We start from the raw sequence: 19,077 nt of genomic DNA, 5'->3' as shown, positions 1-19,077 counted from the left end.
AAAGGAAAGGAAAGGAAAGGAAAAGGGAACAGTAAGGGCAAGATTAGAGTGGGCTAAGTTAATCTTTTGGGCAGCTTTGCACCCGTAAATTGTGTTTTTTATTCCTTCCCTGCAACCCTGCCTTGTGGTCTCTCCATTGTTCGTCTTGTTGGGTGCAAAAGAGACAAGGAGGGTGTGTATGTGCTTATAAGTGTGTGTGTACGTATGCATCTTTATATATGCATGTGCAAGTTTCTACTGCCACTTCATTAGCTTGGAGCCATGAGGTAAATCCAGGAGGCTTTGTTCAGTTCCGGTTGAGGGAAGGGTGTCTGGTGCAGACCAACGGCGTTTGCGTGAACGGGCCTGCTCCTGAGCGGGAGGTTCTGCAGCCACAGCTCGTGGAGGGGCCGGCACAACAGGAGGTGGGTGGTGAGGGAGAGGCGGAGGAGGTGGAGGAGGTGGCATCTCCTCCCGGTGGGAGCTGCGCGACTCTCCTGCAGCCCTGGAGGAGGATTGCATGCGATGGGCTCTGGAGCCGGTGCGTGTCCGGTGGGTTTGGGTGGGAGTCGGGGTCAGAGCCAGACAGACATCCCCTTCTGTGAGCTGGCGGCAAGGTAGGCCATAGAGCTGCAAGGTTCTTTGGGGACAGCATGAAGACCAGCCTCGGTCCTGCACAAAGAACGGATACTCCACCAAGACCTTCAGTAACTCCTACACAAAACCAAAAAATAGTTACATATTCATCCATGACGCCTCTCTGTTCTTTAACATATCATCATCACTCTAGAACTAGTTTCACCTCTCATTGCTCATGCAAATACAGAAGCTTGAGTATTTTTGTTTATATAGTTCATTTGCTAGCGGGTTATTTCCCAGTTCACAAACATTTGGCCCAATGGCTAACAGGAGTTACTGCAATTTATGTTAGCGCTAACGTGGTTTGTAGTAAAGCACAACTGGAATTAGATAACAGACGCATATTTTCAGTAATTATCAAATAACCTCACTCTTTTCACTCACTTGATGTTTGTCTCTAAACATTAAAGAATTTAAATCATGTTGCTCTGGAACAGCAACAATTATGTAGTGTCCCGAAGGTCTAGGATGTAGCGGAAAACTTTATGGAAATCAGCTAAAATATGCCAATGTATGCATAACTGAATTTGTTTGCATCACCCAACATGACTCTGTTTAATATCGTCGGCTTCCTGATAAAACCTGCTAAGTGACATTTTCGGTTGGGAATAAAAACCTGCTATCTCCCCTATTATAGCTTCAAATTTCAGTCTCCTGCGAAAGTTGTTTACATTCCATTGTAAGTACCAACATTAGAGGAACAGATATTTTTTTGTCATATTTCACAGTTGCCTGTTATATAAACAGTTTTTTGTTTCTCCTGTAAAATTTGCCAAAAGTCACATAGCAGGTTTTATCAGGAAGCTTCTGATCTTATATATCTTTGCATTGACTTTTTATGTGTGAAAAATCCATGTGAAATTCAATGTAAAGTATTTGGTCTGAACACAACGTCATGAATTAACTAGTCAAAATTAGATATAGTTACTCAAATGTTCAAGTTACAATACATATGCTTATTTCTAGAGAGATCGCTCACCTGAGTGTTGCGATCTGTGAGGTGGACCTGCAGGTGGCTGAAGCCCTGTGCGCTGCTGGGGGATATAAGCAGTACAGTGCAGGTGCTGAGGTGGAACTCTGGGGAGGTGTCGGCACTCCTCAAGAAGTCCTCGGTTCGCAGCTCCTCCACCCGCTTCAACCGCCCGCTGGCCAACTCAATCAGAGATCCCTTGGTGAAGTGAGGTAGGAGCGCAGGGGGAGATGGGTGAAGGGCAGGTGGTGAGGTGTGAGAGTGGGAAGGAGACAACTCTCCTCCTCTGTCTCTGTCTCGTTCTCTGTCCCGTCTCCTTTCATGCTCCCTATCTCTTTCTTGGTCTTTGTCGTGTTGTAGGTGCTTCTCTTTGTCTTTGTCCTTGCTTCGCTCCCGGTCTCTTTCAAGGACTTTTTCCCTGTCTCTTTCTTGGTCTCTCTCCCTGTCTTTTTCTCTTTGTGACCTGTCATGGCTGTTCGGTAGACCCAGAGGCGAGTGTGGTGAGTTCCTTAGAATGTTCTGCCTGGGACCTGGTTCCCTGTGCAGGTTATACAGAGGTGTTCCTGAGGGGTTGTAGAGTGGGTAGGTCTGGGCCTGAGGGGTAGGATGGTATAATCCTAAAGAGTAATAGATCTGGGCCTCAGCTGCTGGGGCTCCCAAAGGGTCCAACAGTTCCCCTCTACCTGCCCTAGGATCTGGTCCAAGAGGATGGGAACTGGGGGAGAGTAAATTGGAGCTGGTCTTAACTATTCCATGTGGATGTCTGTCCTGCAGTGAGGAATGTGGCTCAGGTCCTTCTTGAGCTTGAGAGTCTGACAAAAATGCCCCTCCAGACTGGACACGAGATGTTAAATTCTCTTGCTGTCTCCGTCCACCATTGGCGTGCGTGCTATGTGAACTGATGTCCAGCCTGGCACTGCTGCTATCATTCCCATATTCACCTGTTAGCAGAGGCCTGGAGGTTGTGGCAGTCCTGCTGCCTGGACCATCCAGCCCATTGGGCCTCTTGCTCAGATATCTGTTTCTGGCTTCAACTAAGCTTGGCTCTTGAGGATAGAAGGAGTGGTGGCTAAACAAGTACGACGGGGAGAAGAGAGAGGAGCTGTAATCTCTACGGCCACTGTTGATGTAGGACCACATCTCTCTAGAGTCAGCCGGGAAAGGAGTCTTAAAAGAGGAAGTGGAGGAGGAAGAAGGGGGGGGTGGCAAAGAGAGATGCCCCTCTCCTCTATGCCACCTGGAGTGGTGGGGTAGGGGTGAGGAGAGAGGATCATCTCTCCAGGCAGGAGACCCGGAGCCCCTCCTCTCGCCCACCTGCCCAGGGAAAAGGGGAAGAGAGACAGAGGGGGAGTAGCTCAGGTGCCATGGCAAAGGGAGGGGGAGGCCTGGTGCTGGAGCAGGCAGGGGTGGAGGGGTGTGTAGGAGATGGGGGTTTGGATTAGTCAGAGCTCTGTCCCTGTCGCTGGCCTCTCTGCTACCCTCCCCTCTCCCAGTGCTAGACCTAATCCTGAGCGGCACAGGGGGTTTGAACTCGTCCGGGAGGACTGGGAGTTCTACCGATCCTTGCCGAGACTCCCTCTTCTTAGGAGGGAGGCACTCTTTGCCGCGATCAGGACTGGGATTCATGGATGGGCTCCAGCGGCAGTGGGGGCCCCCTGTGTGTGGGTGTAGGCTAGGTCACATGGGCCTCACGGGAGAATGACAGGCGCCGACAGAAGGGAGGGCTGTTACACAGCATCACTGTCAGATCACTGTAGGTTCTTTTGTACTGAAGCACCGCTCACCTGGAAGGAGCATAAAAGAACACAAACAGAGAAGAGATAAGGTGGGGTAAAAGGAGGGAACAAACACAACTAAGATTAAGCGTGAACACGGAGAACGGACTGTCTGTCAGGTCTTGGCTTCAGTTGTAGTTGATAAGATTCAACTGTCAGTCTGAGTGAAATGCAAACAAACATTCTGTTGCTTTAGACAGATGGAGAGAAATAGGCCAGCGAGTCCGTCATCAGAACAACTCGGCCCTGGGAAGGCTAGAAACTCTTAGCTTTCTGATAGCTGTTGCTAATTAGTCATTACCTGTGTGCACTGCGGTGGGACTGAAACTACCCAACTTACTCGATTCATTCAAACACATTACTCCCACGTGTGAGCTAAAAATACATTTTGCAGCCAATGAAGTTCAGAGGTAGTGCAGTATTTGTGTGTAAAAACACACACACCGAGCACTCACAGCAGGAGAGTTTTCATCTCTGACTCTTGGGGATGATTGGAATATGTAGATATGTTTTTGCACCACTTTTATGAACCACCCCCTCAACACCCCCGGGTGTTCTTTATATTCCATATAAGCTTACTACTAGCACCCCCACCCCTTCTCTTTCAGACATACACACGGACCGCAGCAGAGACACACAAATACTCCCTCAGGCGGCTGTACTTACTCCCCCAGTGATAGGCAAAGCTGGTCACCACCCACCCAAAAGCTGACAGAAACACTGTTGATATTACCACCAGTTGTGGTGTATACAGGATATGTGTCTTTGCATATTAATTATTTGTCACAGCAGGGGTGTGGGGAAATGTGTTTGTGTGTGCATGCATATAAACCACGTCTGTGTATGTGAAATGATTTTTTTTTTTCTGAGAGAATGTGTAAATGTGTTTATTTGTTTAGATCTTTGTGTGCATGTGTGTTTGTGTTCGAGTCCTCGAATGTGTCAGAGATTTTGCAGCCTTGTTTCATTCAGTGAGAAGTGCGGGGGAGCTCTACTAATTCTTCAACGTTTTAACGTCTCCAAACATTTTAAATGAGCTCTTTTGAAGTGATGGCTGCCACGCTGCCAGCCCAGCTGTTCCCTCCACCACCATCATCGTCACCACCACCACTGCTCCCGCCGCCGCCACAACACCACACACAGTACCACGCTGCCACTCAGCCCCGCTCTCACCCGCAAGTCTGTCTCAACAGCTCACCAACTCCCTGCCGTCTCACCATCCGCCACACTGTCACCATGGCAACTGTGTCCACACACACATCCAGTCGGTTAGAGAGGTTAGATGGGGATACTCCACGGAGAGGCGGGTAAACTGTTGCTCATCAAGTGACTTGGTCCAAAAACAGAATAAGTGTTAGGAGTGGAGCAAGCTGTTTGTGCATCTGAGTGGAAAACTGAAAACCAGGCTGTGAGAGGAGGGGCAATCATTGTCCCAGACACTTAGAGGAGAGACGGAATGCAGAGCAAGATGGGAAATGTTTATGATGAAGTTTGATCGCAACACTGAAAATGTTAAATAGATGAGCTCTTGTATAAGTAATTATCACTGGATCAATAAACATAAAAAATCTGGAGTTCTAGTTTTTTAATATTACCTATGCAATATGAATTATTAAAATATTTATGATGATTACTTAATTCATGACAACCTTATTGACTGAATAAATACAGTATGACAACCAAATAAAATATGACAAATACTGTATGATGGATGGGTACATGTGCACCTGAGCAGGAAACTGACTAAATGGAAAAGAGAGAGTTTATTAAGATTATTTTGCCCTTTTTAATGAAGAATTTTGTGTAATTTATATATAGAAAATGACAAAGTGACTTAAAAAATGAAAAAGTTTTCTCATAATAAATTATCCCGGTTATTTCAAAGGTGTGAATTTTAACCATTTGCCTATTTTCAACACATATTTATTTTTAGACCTTGTCCAGAACTGTGTTTCGTAGAAAAAAAAAAAAAAAAGTGGGTTCAGTTTTTGTCCTCAAATGACTTTTCCACAAGTCGGTATGAAAAAGGTTGTCCAAATAGACCTGTTATAAACTTGCCAAAAAAGTACAAGAAAACAAAGAACCCAATTGTGCATGTGGAGGAGTTTGCAGAGAGATGTCTTCTAACAGAATACTCCTACACTATGCAGACATGCACACAGAGCTGGAGTTTAGCTGGAGATACTGTCTTTGTAGCATTTAAATACATAGATCACAAGCACTTAGATGTGACACCTTTCTTCCACTGAAATTCTCCTCAAAACTTTTGATTTGCAATGTAAACATACATTCATTTGCAACAGTTTTTATCTTTAAAAAAAAGAGAAGAAAAATAAGCAAAAGCTGTTTTATGTAAAGTGCAAATTATGTCAACACGCTCTCAAAATTGTCACATTTGCCAACCTCCACCTCATCCCGCCTTTTCTCTTCATGCATTTCTCAGGAGAACTTTTGAATTTACCGCAACAGTTATGAATGCAAACCACAGAAAAACAGAACTGTACAACATAAGCGGATAGTTTTTCTCATTTTGAAATGTAAGAAACACCAGCTGAATAGTACAGAAGTGGTAAATTCAACCAAAGAGGAGACAGCATCAGCTTATATGGAGCCTCGTGTTTTAGAAGAGCAGTCAGCGACAGTTGGAGTAGTCAGACAGGTTGATAGAGTTGGTAGTTGTTGTGATGCGATGTGAGACTGACCTTAGTGCGGGCTGAGCAGACGTCCCAGTGTTGGCAGTCATTCATATTCCAGTCCTCCCAGAGGGTCAACCCACTCCTCAGCTTCTTACTTGCTACACTGCTCCTCCACAGCACCAGTGCTTGTTACAACACCCGCAGAAATCATCAGCCTCCAGCTACACACTGCCTCTGATCTCTGTACGCATGAAATAACACCAGCGAGCCCACCAAACTGAGGGAAAGAACTGAAAGCCTGCTATCCGTCTCTGTGTCTGTTGTGTATGTGAGTATGTGTGTGTGTGTTTGTCAAGAGTGTGTGTGCTTGTGTGTGCAAAGGGCTGAGGAAATGAGTAATATCTAGCAGTGAGAAACATGTCTGCTATGCACAGCCACACAGGCAGACCAGTTGCTGCTGCCGCCCACTTGCTTTAATCACTGTGAGGGATACAAACATGCATCTACACACACACACACGCAGATATGTGTGTATATATAAATACATATACACATATATGTATAGTACATACAGACTGTGCATTGTGCAGTATGTGTCAGCCGTTTCCTTTGTAGTTTGACGGTTCTGTTTCCTACTGAAGTTTCTCCAGACAATTAAGTTTATCAGTTGAATATAGAAATCTATTATCAATGGACCAATCAATCATCAAGGCAAGCATTAGTCTCTCTTACTTGTGTACTTCTTCAGAAGACATGTCAGCACATAAAAGAGAGGGAAGGATGGAGGGGAGGCAGAGAGACAGTTGATGAGAGTCAGGGAGGGACGTGGTAGGAGGCTCATCCTACACACACTCTCAGACTTAGGCTTCTGCTGCTGCCGCTGACTCAAACCTAAACCTCACATCCATCACGCAAACACACACTTGCTAAACTTGTGCTTTTATTGTTTATCTCTAGTTCTCATCTGAATTTGTGTCCTTTGTTCTCATCAAAGCTCTTTGTGACGAACCTGCTTGTTAGAAGTGCTTTTATGAATAAATTTGATTTGACTTCATGTATGGACACACACGGATAGAAACACACGCACAGACTCATACGCTAACAGGAGCACCGCAGGAGAGCTCTGAATGATTTGCTTCAGTGATTCAGTCAGTACAAGTGAAGTGTGTTGGTATGGCGGGTATGGCTTATTAGGGCTGAATTGGTGAGAGCAGTATAGTTCATTCACAGCAAGAAATCAGAAACCTGCCAGTATAGAAACCTTTTACAAGATGTTAAACTGGCTCAAGGTTGAAAATGCAATGTTATGCAAATAACCCCATCTCTTCTCCATCAAAGACAGGGCCACACATCAACGCAAACAAGCTTAGGCTAATTATCGCCGCCGAAATGCAATATACATTGTGTAAACATAAACTGGAAAACGAGGGGAAATTGGAAGTTAATGAAGCAATCACATCAATATTCCTGTTTCATTGTAAAAGCAATATGTACTGCATGTGCTTTCACCACTCCAAGAGCAGCTCTTTAACCTCCCAAACAGAAAATGCACAAAAAATGCAGCCACTGAAGGTAAATTAGAGGTTAACCTTGTCTAACTTCTCAACCTCAATAAAATGGAAAGCTAATCAGACGGGAGATGTGTTCAGACACATCAGTTTGAAGGCCACACTCTAACAGTCTCGCAGTGAGGCAACAATTGCCAGGAAGAAAGTCTCCTCTGATATTTAGGAGAAGATCACTTATTTTTCAAAGTGAATGGTTTTTGATGATGATGTGCACTGAGTTTGTGTGGGCCCAAGTGCTGTCTGCTCTGGCATTTGTTGCATTTGTGTGGGTTCATTACAAGCATTGCAATTATTGCAGATTAAAGAAAAAATTATTTTAGGTTTTGTTATTTTTTTATTAAACAACATTGTGAAAATATGCCTTAATTGTTACATGGTTTTTACTTTCTAAAGTAGCAATTGTTTGGCTCTAAATATATATATGTATTTATAAAAACTTTAATTGAAGCAAGCTCATCTGTTTTTAATTGCTTCAATTTATATGAAATCAAAGAACCAACAAGTTCAAATTATTACTTAGTTATTTTATGAATTAAATGTAATATATAGGAAATGATTAATTTAGTTTTAATTAGTTTAAAATTTATCTGAAAAATTGTACTATCTTTTCACCATTAAGGTGGCCATAAACATTTCTTCTAATTGTGTTTTTTATTTGATGTTTCATTAATTATATTACACAAAGAAACCCTGAAGTAAGGTTAGCAATCTGAAATAAATTTCCCAACATGCTTATACAAGAAAATATCCAGTACAAATAATGCATAATCTTGAATCAGTAGAACCTAGGGTTAGCTAATTAGCAAGAAATCACGCTTTTATTGTTTTCATGTGAAAGTAAAGTGAAAGAAAACAAATTAAAATACATATTAAGTAATTAAAAACATCTCTCCAGCTCTGACTCCTATGCCCTGCAGTCAACATGTGGATAGAGAGAAGAGATTAAACATAATTTTACATAAATCATGACATGATCAAGGCAATGTTTAGTAAAATTAGACACAGCCTGATCATAGTGAAAGAGAAGGAAACAAAGCAAGCGCCGGGTTCATCAAAGGGTATTTACTACAATACAGAGCTATAGAAATGAGTGTTGTGCTCTACTTATGTATGCACACTTTGATATTTAGCATATTCAACACACAGACAAATGCACAGTGGAGTCTGGCTGTGCTGTCAGTCATCTACAGCACCACTGAGGCATTTGGCGTACACTTTCCTTCATCTAATGCATGCTGTTTCTGTCTGTCTTTCACTCTCAGACTTTGCACTGCTTAATCTGTCCCTCAGTCACAAAGACACACAGATATTCACACACACACATACACAAGGTCAGGCATAAACAAAAAAGGTCAGGTGAGTCACACTGCACAAAAGAAATGATGGCAGTGGAAGAATGAAGTAGCAACAGGGGTCACAGACTTCCACAGGTGAGCCTTGAGAGAGCAGTTGATCTCTGAATGTAACCTCTGTTTTAGCTCCCAGTCCTTTTTTTTAATCGAAAACGGCACTTTACTTTGTTTTTTGTTTTTTTTCCCTTATGCGTAACCTCGTATCGGGTGTCTGATCACGTTTCAGGCTGAGTGGGGGTGCTATGATGGACGTCTGATGCAGCAGAAATTTGTTGCTGAATGTAACGGATCTGAACAGAGAGAAGAGTAGCAGAGAGGGGAGGGCATGGGGTAGATAAAGGGCATGATAGATAGATAGATAGATAGATAGATAGATAGATAGATAGATAGATAGATAGATAGATAGATAGATAGATAGATAGATAGATAGATAGATAGATAGATAGATAGATAGATAGATAGATAGATAGATAGATAGATAGTAGGGCTGAACGATATGGACAAAATTTCTTATCTCGATATTCATGCCAGATATATCGATACGATACAATTACGGGTTCGGTGAAAACCAAGCACTTTTCAGAAAAATACAAACATCATAATACAAAAGAATGTGGAAAGTGTAGTTTTATTTATAAGAATTCACTGCCAGTCATCAACATTAACATAAAGTACGAATAAATAAATTACAAATCAAACATTATACTGCAGCTCTATTTTACCAGAGCTGTACATGCAGGGCGAGCGCAGGGGAAATCTATATCGTTTATGTTGTTGCTTTTTCGATATTAATATCTTGAATGTTCATACCTAGATATAGATATGATAACGATAAATCTTTCAGCCCTAGTAGATAGATAGATAGATAGATAGATAGATAGATAGATAGATAGATAGATAGATAGATAGATAGATAGATAGATAGATAGATAGATAGATAGATAGATAGATAGATGTAAATAAACTTAGCCAATAGGGGTGTAAGAAAATATCGGTTCTGCAATATATCGCGATATTTCATTTCACAACACTGTATCGATATTAAAAAGTACTGTATCGATATTTTTAGGTATTTATTCAAATGCAGATATTGTGGAGGTTCTTTTTTGTTTTTCTTTTTTGTTTATATTTTACTTATTATTCTTTAACACTCCTTTATTAAATAATGTTAGTTCCTTTGTTGGGATTGCACATAAATAATGTTCTGATGTTAGTTCTGAACAAACAAAATATGAACATTTGAACAGGATCTTAACCTGCAATGTCTGTAAAACATAATTTAAGTTGGAACACAGGAACATTTTGTGATATAGCATTAGATCCTGTTGTGATCAAATAAAAATGTGTTTAGTATTTGTGCAGATTTCTGGTGTAATTCAATTCTTCGAGGAAATAGTCATTTAAAAAAAGAAACAAAAAATTGTCCTTTTAACGTTATCATGATATATCGCGATATATCATATTGCGATCCTAGTATTGTGAAATCTATATTGTTTATATTGCTGCTTTTTCGATATTAATAGCTTGAATGTTCATATCTCTAGATATAGATACGATAACGATGTATCTTTCAGCCCTAATAGATAGATAGATAGATAGATAGATAGATAGATAGATAGATAGATAGATAGATAGATAGATAGATAGATAGATAGATAGATAGATAGATAGATATGAGTATTTTGCTGTAAACTTAATTTTTCTGGCTTGTACCTATTTGTTTTTACATTGTCAGTTTATTTGCAAAGTGTGTTTTTTTTTAGTTAACTGCATTGTGAAACTACATGCACTCTTCCAATGTGAATTAGTTTTCCTAACACTCTTAGAGAGCAAACATAGGTCTTACAGTGACAGTCGCAATCTTGGTGTGATGTAGACAGAGAGGGAGGGGGGAGTACTACTAGCCTTGTATGGAGGCTTACTCCACAAGGAGCCGGGCTAAGCTGATAAAAGGACAGGGTGATACGGGCAATAGCTTATTGGGCAAAGGGCCAGGTCAGCCTGCAGGGCCCTGACCCATTCTTCAACAGGATGAGCCAGCAGCCCTACCCTCAGCAGGCTCAGCCACAACGAGGATGGACTTATGGCTCAGGAGTTACTATTAACACCCCCCTGGCGACACACAAACATGGAATGCTGCATGCACACAGAACATAAACATGCATGCACGGAGTCATGTTAAGACCGTGTGAGTGCTCGACAAACCTACGCACCTCCCTGTGGGACATTTAAAAACCATTCATGGTTTATGGAATAAGATCTAACGTGTGTTGTAATTGTAGCATAAAAAGCCAAGCATGCTGGCTTTTAGAATACGGAGCTGTAAATATAACAGGCTAAACACTACAAGTGTAGAGCAAGAAGAAGGTAGCGGAACAGTGTGAGTGATGCAGACTAGAGGGTGACGCCTGTAATGTATTGCTGGGTTAATCCCCGTGAATCCTAACTGGTACGGCCTAAGGCAGGCTTAGTATAGTTCTGGGAGGAAATCCCCCTGTGTAGTGGTACAGGCCATTAGCCCCTAGGGTATAAATAGGGCAGCTATGGCTCCTTAAGCTGGCTTTTACGCAATATCAGTTAAAAATATGACTTGACTAATTACATGCAGGTCAGCCAGTCAGCAGAAGCAAAAATTCCTCCTCCTCGTTCTCCTCTTTCTCTGACCGTGGCAGACTGCTGCAGTGTTTCTATGTTCACAACATGTGCTATACATACAAGTGTGCACACAGAGGTCAGCGGGGAGCAAGCAGAACAGTTAACAGGTAGTCTGTAAACATCGTAGCTGACATTTTCTTAGGCGGTTGTTATGTTGTTATCATTCATTGACATTTAAGTGTCTTCTGATGGGAGTTTCATTTCTGCACTTTTTCACCGTCTCAGTCTTCTATGCCTCAAATGCGGCATTTGCACCAGCTTTATTTTCAACCACAAAAGGCTGAGTTTGGTTTCAATTTGTTCATATCATATACATCACAAACTTGTATAGAACATGAAACAAACACCAAATGACACCTAAGTAATAGCATTTTAGATGCAATAACAGTCAGTCATGCTTTTGTTTCACACTACGAAATCTTGTTTTTTGTTTGTTTTTTTTTTTAGTTACTTTTGCAGCTTTTTTCTCACAGACATCTCCAGTCTTGTGATAGGTAGATAGAAACTCCTCTCACTAGTTTGACATGATTATCCCAACTTACAGTCACCGAAGCCTACTACTCTCACGCTAAGAGATCAGTAGCTTACGAGAGGAGAGGAGAGTTAGACAGCAAAGGAGAGCAACAGCAAATCTGAAGAGGTTCCTGCAGCTTGAAAGAGGGAGGACAAGGCTGAATGTGTTTGAAAGAGGGGAGGGGGGACTTTTATTTCAAAGAGTTGTTGTTTTTGGCATTGTCCCATGGCAACTGCCTCTCAAACTGATTTTTTTTTGTTGTTTGGTTTACCAGCAAAAATGTCAGTGAGCTGTAAGCAAACATAGTGATGACATCTCCATGGAGAGAGCATGGCCAGGTCTCCCATTGGTTGCTCAAGTGCCATTCAGTTTCAGAGACACTGTCTAGACTCACTTCACAGATGCGTCTGGAGTACCTTTATCACTGCTGGTATTCAAGGCAACATTGCTATACAGTTCCATTATTGCTATTGCTCTACAACCCCTCCCACACCAAATCTGCTGCCCAGCCACACACACACACACACACACACACACACACACACACACAGAGTCACACAGTCACAGCCATTTACTCAACACATCGCTAATGCTGTTTGTTATAGAAGAACATGCAAATTACATTAAAATAGGATTGTGTGGGCTTAATGCTTGCTTTCAAAATGAAAATAGGGAGAGTCCCAGTTTCACCTAACCTGTATCACACATCTATTTGAGAAAAACTCTGCTGGTAATGGCAAAAATGAAATTAAATTAGAGAATGATGTTTTGCTAAGTGATTTTATTTTGCAGATTATAAACATATAAATGAATAGGAACGCTTTGCAAGGGTAGGGAAGGTAATACCCATCCAACTTCAGGACAGGCTTTCAGGACACTATTGATGCTGTAGGCTACAGGATGTCTCAGATGTTACACTTTCTGTACAGTGATACCAAAACCGATACCGTGCACTATATTGTGTTTGTGCACAGTGGGTCTGTCTGAAAGAGGGAACAGATTCACTTGCTTGGGCTCCAGCATACGGAAAGAAAGTCAGGCCTGGCTGAAAAAACTGTGGGTGTGAGTGGTGGGTGGTGGAGTTGAAAGGTCGTTGACCCCTATTGTAGCTAAAGTGTGGAGGAGGAGGCGAACATACTGCTTGATCATACACACGGGTTAGTAAGTCACGGCCAAAGAAAATGATCTGTTCAAATACAAAGAGCAATGAAAAGATTCAGAAAACTTACAGATTGCATACGTTCATACATAATTCCAAATGAACACACACACACATCTTAAAGCAGCGTATGTCTTTCATCACTAATTTTTCTTTAAATTTGTAAAAACTCCAAAACTCCGTCACAAGCAGTCTGTTTGTTTACATACCAAACCGATACACCACTCGGGCCTTTTTGGAAATTTTGTCGCAAAGTGCATTGTGGGAATGGGAGTTCCACGCAGCTGCAGCAGCAACAAACATGTTTGAGACAACAAGCAATGAAACCGTGTCAGCTACCGGGTCAGAAGTAATGGAAGGAATCACTGAAAGTCAATTGTCATCTTATAATACGAGGTGTGTGATCGTGAGAAACATTACTTAGACATCAGTTTCATGGCATTTTCAGAATATGATATCATGTAGGCTTATCATACACGCCTCGCAAGAATACAGCAAGTCATCTTCGAAGTTGAAGGGAAGTAATTTAGGTGCATAAGTACGGAAAGACAAATTGTTCAGTGACAATTAGGCTATCACTCAGATTTTAGAAATTTGAAGAAAAATTAGGGATGAAAGTCATACACTGCTCTAAGTTCACACATAAGTGGATGTAAATGTATCCTATGAAATAACACTTTCTGCAGATTCCTCTCATGGGATGCCCTGACCGACAGGTGTGTCTGTCACCTTAAACTAGTCTGGCACAGTGTCAGCGGTGTTCAAACACTTGCCTATGATTCTGATCCTTCATCACACTCTAGGTTCCTCAGTTAAGTTCCCAAGGCAATTGTTATGGTCCTCTAACTGTGAACGCGCTGATCTGGGAACAGCAGCCAAGTCCGTGTGACAGACTCCTTATGTAAATACAGCTGAAATGTGATGTCTGAATCTGATGTTTAAATGTGTGTGCATCTAAATTTATGTGACATACACTGCTTATCGTCAGCTTAAAAAAAATGTACTGATTTAAAAAAAAAAAAAAAAATGAAGAAGAGCTTATGTAGGAGAAACCGCTGATGCACAGCAGGAAGTATCTGTGTTTAACATGCTGGTCTGCATTTGCCCTAAGGTGTGAATGTGAGTGACACTGACAGTGATTATCCATCACATACCCCGTGAAGGACTGATCTCACTGACCCTGACGAGCAATGAAGTAGTCAAGAAAACAGACGCATGAATATAATGTGGGACTGTGTATCCTGAAATAACTGATGAACTGTAGCCCACACAAAGGGTTTTGATGGATGGATGGGAGTATTTGTACATCTACAGCAAGCAGACATACATGCACCACACAAATGCGGAGATTCATATTATCATGCAAATGCGAAGTCTATGCTTGAATGTACACCTCTCTCTCTAAGTTTTCCCTCTGTGTCTCTTTCACTTTCAGTCCCCCTTCCACTCCCACTCTCTGTCTTTCCCTCTCACTCAACTGGCTGGCAGTTTGAGAGCACACACTCAACGTGGGTGAGAGTGCTAGAGTAGAGTATATGACTGTCAACACAAGGTGTAGGGTGTGTGTGTGTGAGTGTGTGTGTGTCTGTGTGGTGCTGTAGGTGGAGAGGCACAGCAGGGCGTGAAGGAGCGCTGTGATAATGACAGGCCATGCATTATATAACATGCAGATTGCATAAGGAGAAGATTATTTTAGGTCCAGATATTGAGGATGTATAAGTATTTTTTTTTCGTGGGTGTACAGCAGTATGTGCGCAAGGATGCCTATTTGTATAAAAGTGTTCTGAAATGTGCTCATTTTTGTGGTGTCTTTCGAGGAGCGTGTGGGTGTAAGTAAACTAAAGTGTATTATGTGTTTGTAAGAAGGGGGCATGGATGTTTTCAGATTTCTTTCATAGCTATCTGCATATCAAAACAAGTATGTGGGAATGTTGGCACATTTGTGTACACTGTGCATAAGGGTGTCTTTATTGCAAGCTCCCACTCATTATCACTTTTAGACTTCAGAGAGATCCACTTGAAAAAGGGCTGGTTCTCCTCATCGGGTGAAAACCTCTTAAGTTTTGATGATTTTCGTGTTGGAGCTTGTGTTAAAGGAACAAAAGCTCCTCTATGGACTGAACAAGTTTTATGACTGTCATTCAGTCACAAGGCTAGGGTCCTATAGGATGTGTTGTGTGGAGTCACAGAAGTGAGGCAGAGCAGATAGAGTCTCCGTGTGCCGCTGCCTCCTCTGTGCGCCTCGCTCCATGCATGAGTGTGCCCCTGTAAAAATAGACCTCTTAAAGGGCCAGCAGCCACTCAACCTTCTCCCACAAGAGGCCTGTTCTGCTCTACAGGGTGACACTACTCTAAGAAACATGGGAAAGGAGAACATACTGTATCACTCATTCAGCCCTCAGAGGCAAGTTGTATTTCCCCCCCTGAAAGGACATAGACACAAACCTACATTCAGTTTTTCTTTGTCATCTTTACATCATTCATGAAGGTACTTCTATGGTACAGTTACGCAGCGGGACCCTCAGGAAGTTACAGTAAAAACACACATTAAACATCATGAAACCTCTTGACAACACAGAGACTCACTTTGCATGAGTGATTTTTCTAACACACGTGACAAATGGTGCACATTTTGTAATAGCGCACAGTCAAAACAATCATTTCTATAAGCAGTCTATCAGTGACAAGAGGCTTCCTGTAGACGCTGGCGGATCATCCTCATAATTGAAATAAGTGAATTAAGTCAGCAGGGACAAATGTTGTACACGTCGCTCGAAAGACCTCTATAGCAAAGAACACTTAGAACCTGTGAAATGTTCCTATACGCAGCATATGGGAGGGATATCACTGCAGCAGAAGGACAGCGCCTGATGTAGCAGAAATAGACATACAGAAATTATAATCAAGCACACTGGCGTAGTATAATCCTTCGAGAATGGCGAGAAATGAGCAGGGATTGAACAGAATCTGTGAAAGAAAAACAAACACGGCTCTCTGTTCTCAAAAGAGGAAGGCAGAAAGCGGACGAATTTAAAGTCTGTGACGTTAGGCGTTACTGTAAGTTGGATTATTTTGAACGTAACATAACACAACACAGCTGTACATTCATTAATAAAAAGTTTGATCATACAGGCCCCATGCACCTGCGATATCCTCTCTGACTCCCATTCCTTCCCCTGCCTTGCCCCCAACATCTGCACCTCCTATTTTCACCCTCCTCCTCCCTCATTCTGTCTCCTTCCCAAATTTTCCCTGACTCGACCAACCCCACCCTCCCCAATCTCATATCCATCCCTCTAAGTTTAAGCGGGCTCCTCCAGGGCCCCTGGCTATCTCTGGACTGAGGCTATTTAAGCCCACTGCTCTAATTCTGAAAGTCCTGATCTGCCGTCATGCTGAGTGATGAACCTCCACCTCTCTCTCTCTCTCTCTCTCTCTCTCCCTCTCTCTCTGTCTGTCTGTGTCTTCCTCACACACACTCCTCTCGCACTCTCCCTCTTGTTCACACTCTTTTTTTTTTCCTGATCCACGCACACAAACACCCCCACACACAGGTGCCAACTTACATGAGAGCACACCACATGCTCTCTCACTCACACACACACACACACACACACACACACTGAAACATATTTTCTCCCTACAGTTAAGTCACTCTCACTGATGACATGTACAGAGCAGTAACTCTTCAGCCGGTTTCTTTTGAGCATTCAACACACACACACACAACACCATCTGTTTGTATGTTCATTCAAAGTTGATAACACACCCCTGCTCGCTCTCTCCTACACACACACACACACACACACACACACACACACACACATACACACACACTCTCTTGGAGGAGGAAGCGGTGTGGCCACATACCTCGCTGGGTGCCTTTGCGTAGCAGGTAGCAAAGAGTTTACTCATTGGATCAGGCAGCAACAGACACGTAGGAATATCCAGTTTTTGAGGCTGCGAGTCTCTTCCTCCTCTCTACTGCTCAGCCTTCCCTCCCTTCATCCTATTCCTGCCTCTCCTCCTTCTCACACTCTAAACGCCTCTTTGCTCTCTCTCTCTATCTCCCTGTGAGTGCGCTCTCTTTCTCTCTCTCTAGCTTGCTTGATCTCTCCAACCCCCTCCCTCCCTCCCTCCCTCTCTCCCTCCCTCACTCCCTCCCTCCCTCTCTCTTTTTCTTCCCTCTGACTGGCATACACCTTCTCTCTCACCCTTACAACTTCAGTCTACACTCATCCCTCTTAGTAAGTCTGGGTTTCCATTACAGTTTTCCGCAAAATAAAAGCAATATTTCTACAATTTCCACAAAGTACGATTGCTACTTGTAGGTGTTTCCATTGAAGAGTGTTTGGCTTCTGATGACATGACATGTTGTAATTCTCATAAAATACTGTATAGTTCTCAGAAGACGCTCGTTTAAGGAAGATGGACACACTGAGTTTCATACAAAACCTCACTGTAGGGTCAGTTCATCTACTACTATTGCAGTGACTGTCTTAAACAAAAGAAGAAGGGAAAGTATAATCATCCAAAGGCAAAGTCCTTATTCATGGCAGCGATCACGCATAATGGATTTCTGGGAGAGAATTGTACATCAGGAATTCACCAACGAGTTGTGGATCTAGAATTTCCAAATGACCCGGGCAACGTTTAATGAACTGTGTAATGTTATTGAACTTCTCGTGGCACCAGACTTGTCATGCCCTCGGGAAAAAGTTCCTACACAAAAGCGAGTGTCTATTGCTCTAAACAAACTAGCGACCTGTTCTGAGTTCAGGTTCATAGGGGAGACGTTTAGCCTGAGCAAAACCACCGCGCAAAGATGTGTGTAAATACATAAAATGTGTTTCCATTAGACTTTTTCGCTATACTTCTATACCAAAACATCTCAAAAACCACCTCATGAAAACTTTTTGCGATCTTTGACACTTTTTGCGACATTTCTGTTTCCATTACCAGTTTTCTATTGCACACTTTACATTTTGCGCATTTCTGAGGGTAATGGAAACCCAGTGACACTTGATAACTTTTTCTTTCCCCCTTTATCTAATATGCTCATTCTCTCTCGCCCCCTTTCTCTCTCTCTCTTGGAGTGTATAATTAGACAGAGCTCAGTGGTAATACAGTCAGGCTCATTGTGGGAGCCTTAGCATTGCTGCTCATGTTTGGCTGATAGCCCAGTGGCTTCACTCATTAACCTCCCTGAAGCTGCAGAATGGACCGGCCCACGGATCATGCTATTTGCTGCAACACCTCAGGTTCTTAGCCAATCAGCCAATCAGAGCCCGCGGGGATGGTGGGGGGGAAAGGTGTGCTCACTGGACGCTCAGTAGGTGACAGAGCTAAGCATAATCGCTGAGTACTGACATGTTATGGCAAGTCAAGTGTAATACCAGCTGGCCAGATCTGACACATTGAGGATTTCATCAGTCATAATGACTCAGTTCTCTTTTAGCTTCATCACTTGTTCATCATGTGCTTTACTTTGAAGCAAGAAACCACAAAAGACCACTCACACATCTTATTGTGAAACCACCGTGAGGTATGAGAATGTCCTGTGTAATGCAGCAATAAGTCATATGCTCTTTTTTACTGTACTGTATGCCCCATTTCCCACCACATGTGACCTGGTATAAACCCGTCATGGAGGATTCCTTTATTTTCCAGAGGCAGCTATGCAAGAAAGTCAGTCAGAGAAAAAAAAAAAAAAGGAATATTGCTCTTCACAGATTATGTACCAAAGTGAACTTTATGAGAAGTGTCACTGCCTTTTTTTTTTCTCAAATCTTTGACTCAGGACCAGAACGGAAATGGTCAAGACAGGCCA

General features: G+C 42.5%; 1 protein-coding gene across 2 annotated transcripts; it reads right to left on the bottom strand.

Annotated features, from left to right (window-relative positions):
* Window positions 1-94: 94 nt before the first annotated feature.
* LOC115422388 (ataxin-1-like) lies at window positions 95-17,323 on the bottom strand. 2 transcript variants are annotated; one of them, XM_030138696.1, is made up of 3 exons: window positions 17,118-17,323; window positions 1,598-3,372; window positions 95-693 (listed from the first exon to the last, which is right to left on the bottom strand). In XM_030138696.1, the coding sequence occupies exons 2-3, from the start codon at window positions 3,212-3,214 to the stop codon at window positions 235-237; spliced, it is 2,076 nt and encodes a 691-aa protein (XP_029994556.1). In that variant the 5' UTR covers window positions 3,215-3,372; window positions 17,118-17,323; the 3' UTR covers window positions 95-234. The 2 variants fall into 2 exon arrangements, with proteins under 2 accessions (XP_029994556.1, XP_029994558.1); XM_030138698.1 differs by lacking the exon at window positions 17,118-17,323 and adding an exon at window positions 6,066-7,945.
* Window positions 17,324-19,077: the final 1,754 nt, after the last annotated feature.

Source organism: Sphaeramia orbicularis, chromosome 7, assembly GCF_902148855.1.
Source record: "Sphaeramia orbicularis chromosome 7, fSphaOr1.1, whole genome shotgun sequence".
NCBI lineage: Eukaryota > Metazoa > Chordata > Actinopteri > Kurtiformes > Apogonidae > Sphaeramia > Sphaeramia orbicularis.
Note: the sequence above shows the minus strand (reverse complement) of the source record. Positions and strands in the feature narration are given on the sequence as shown.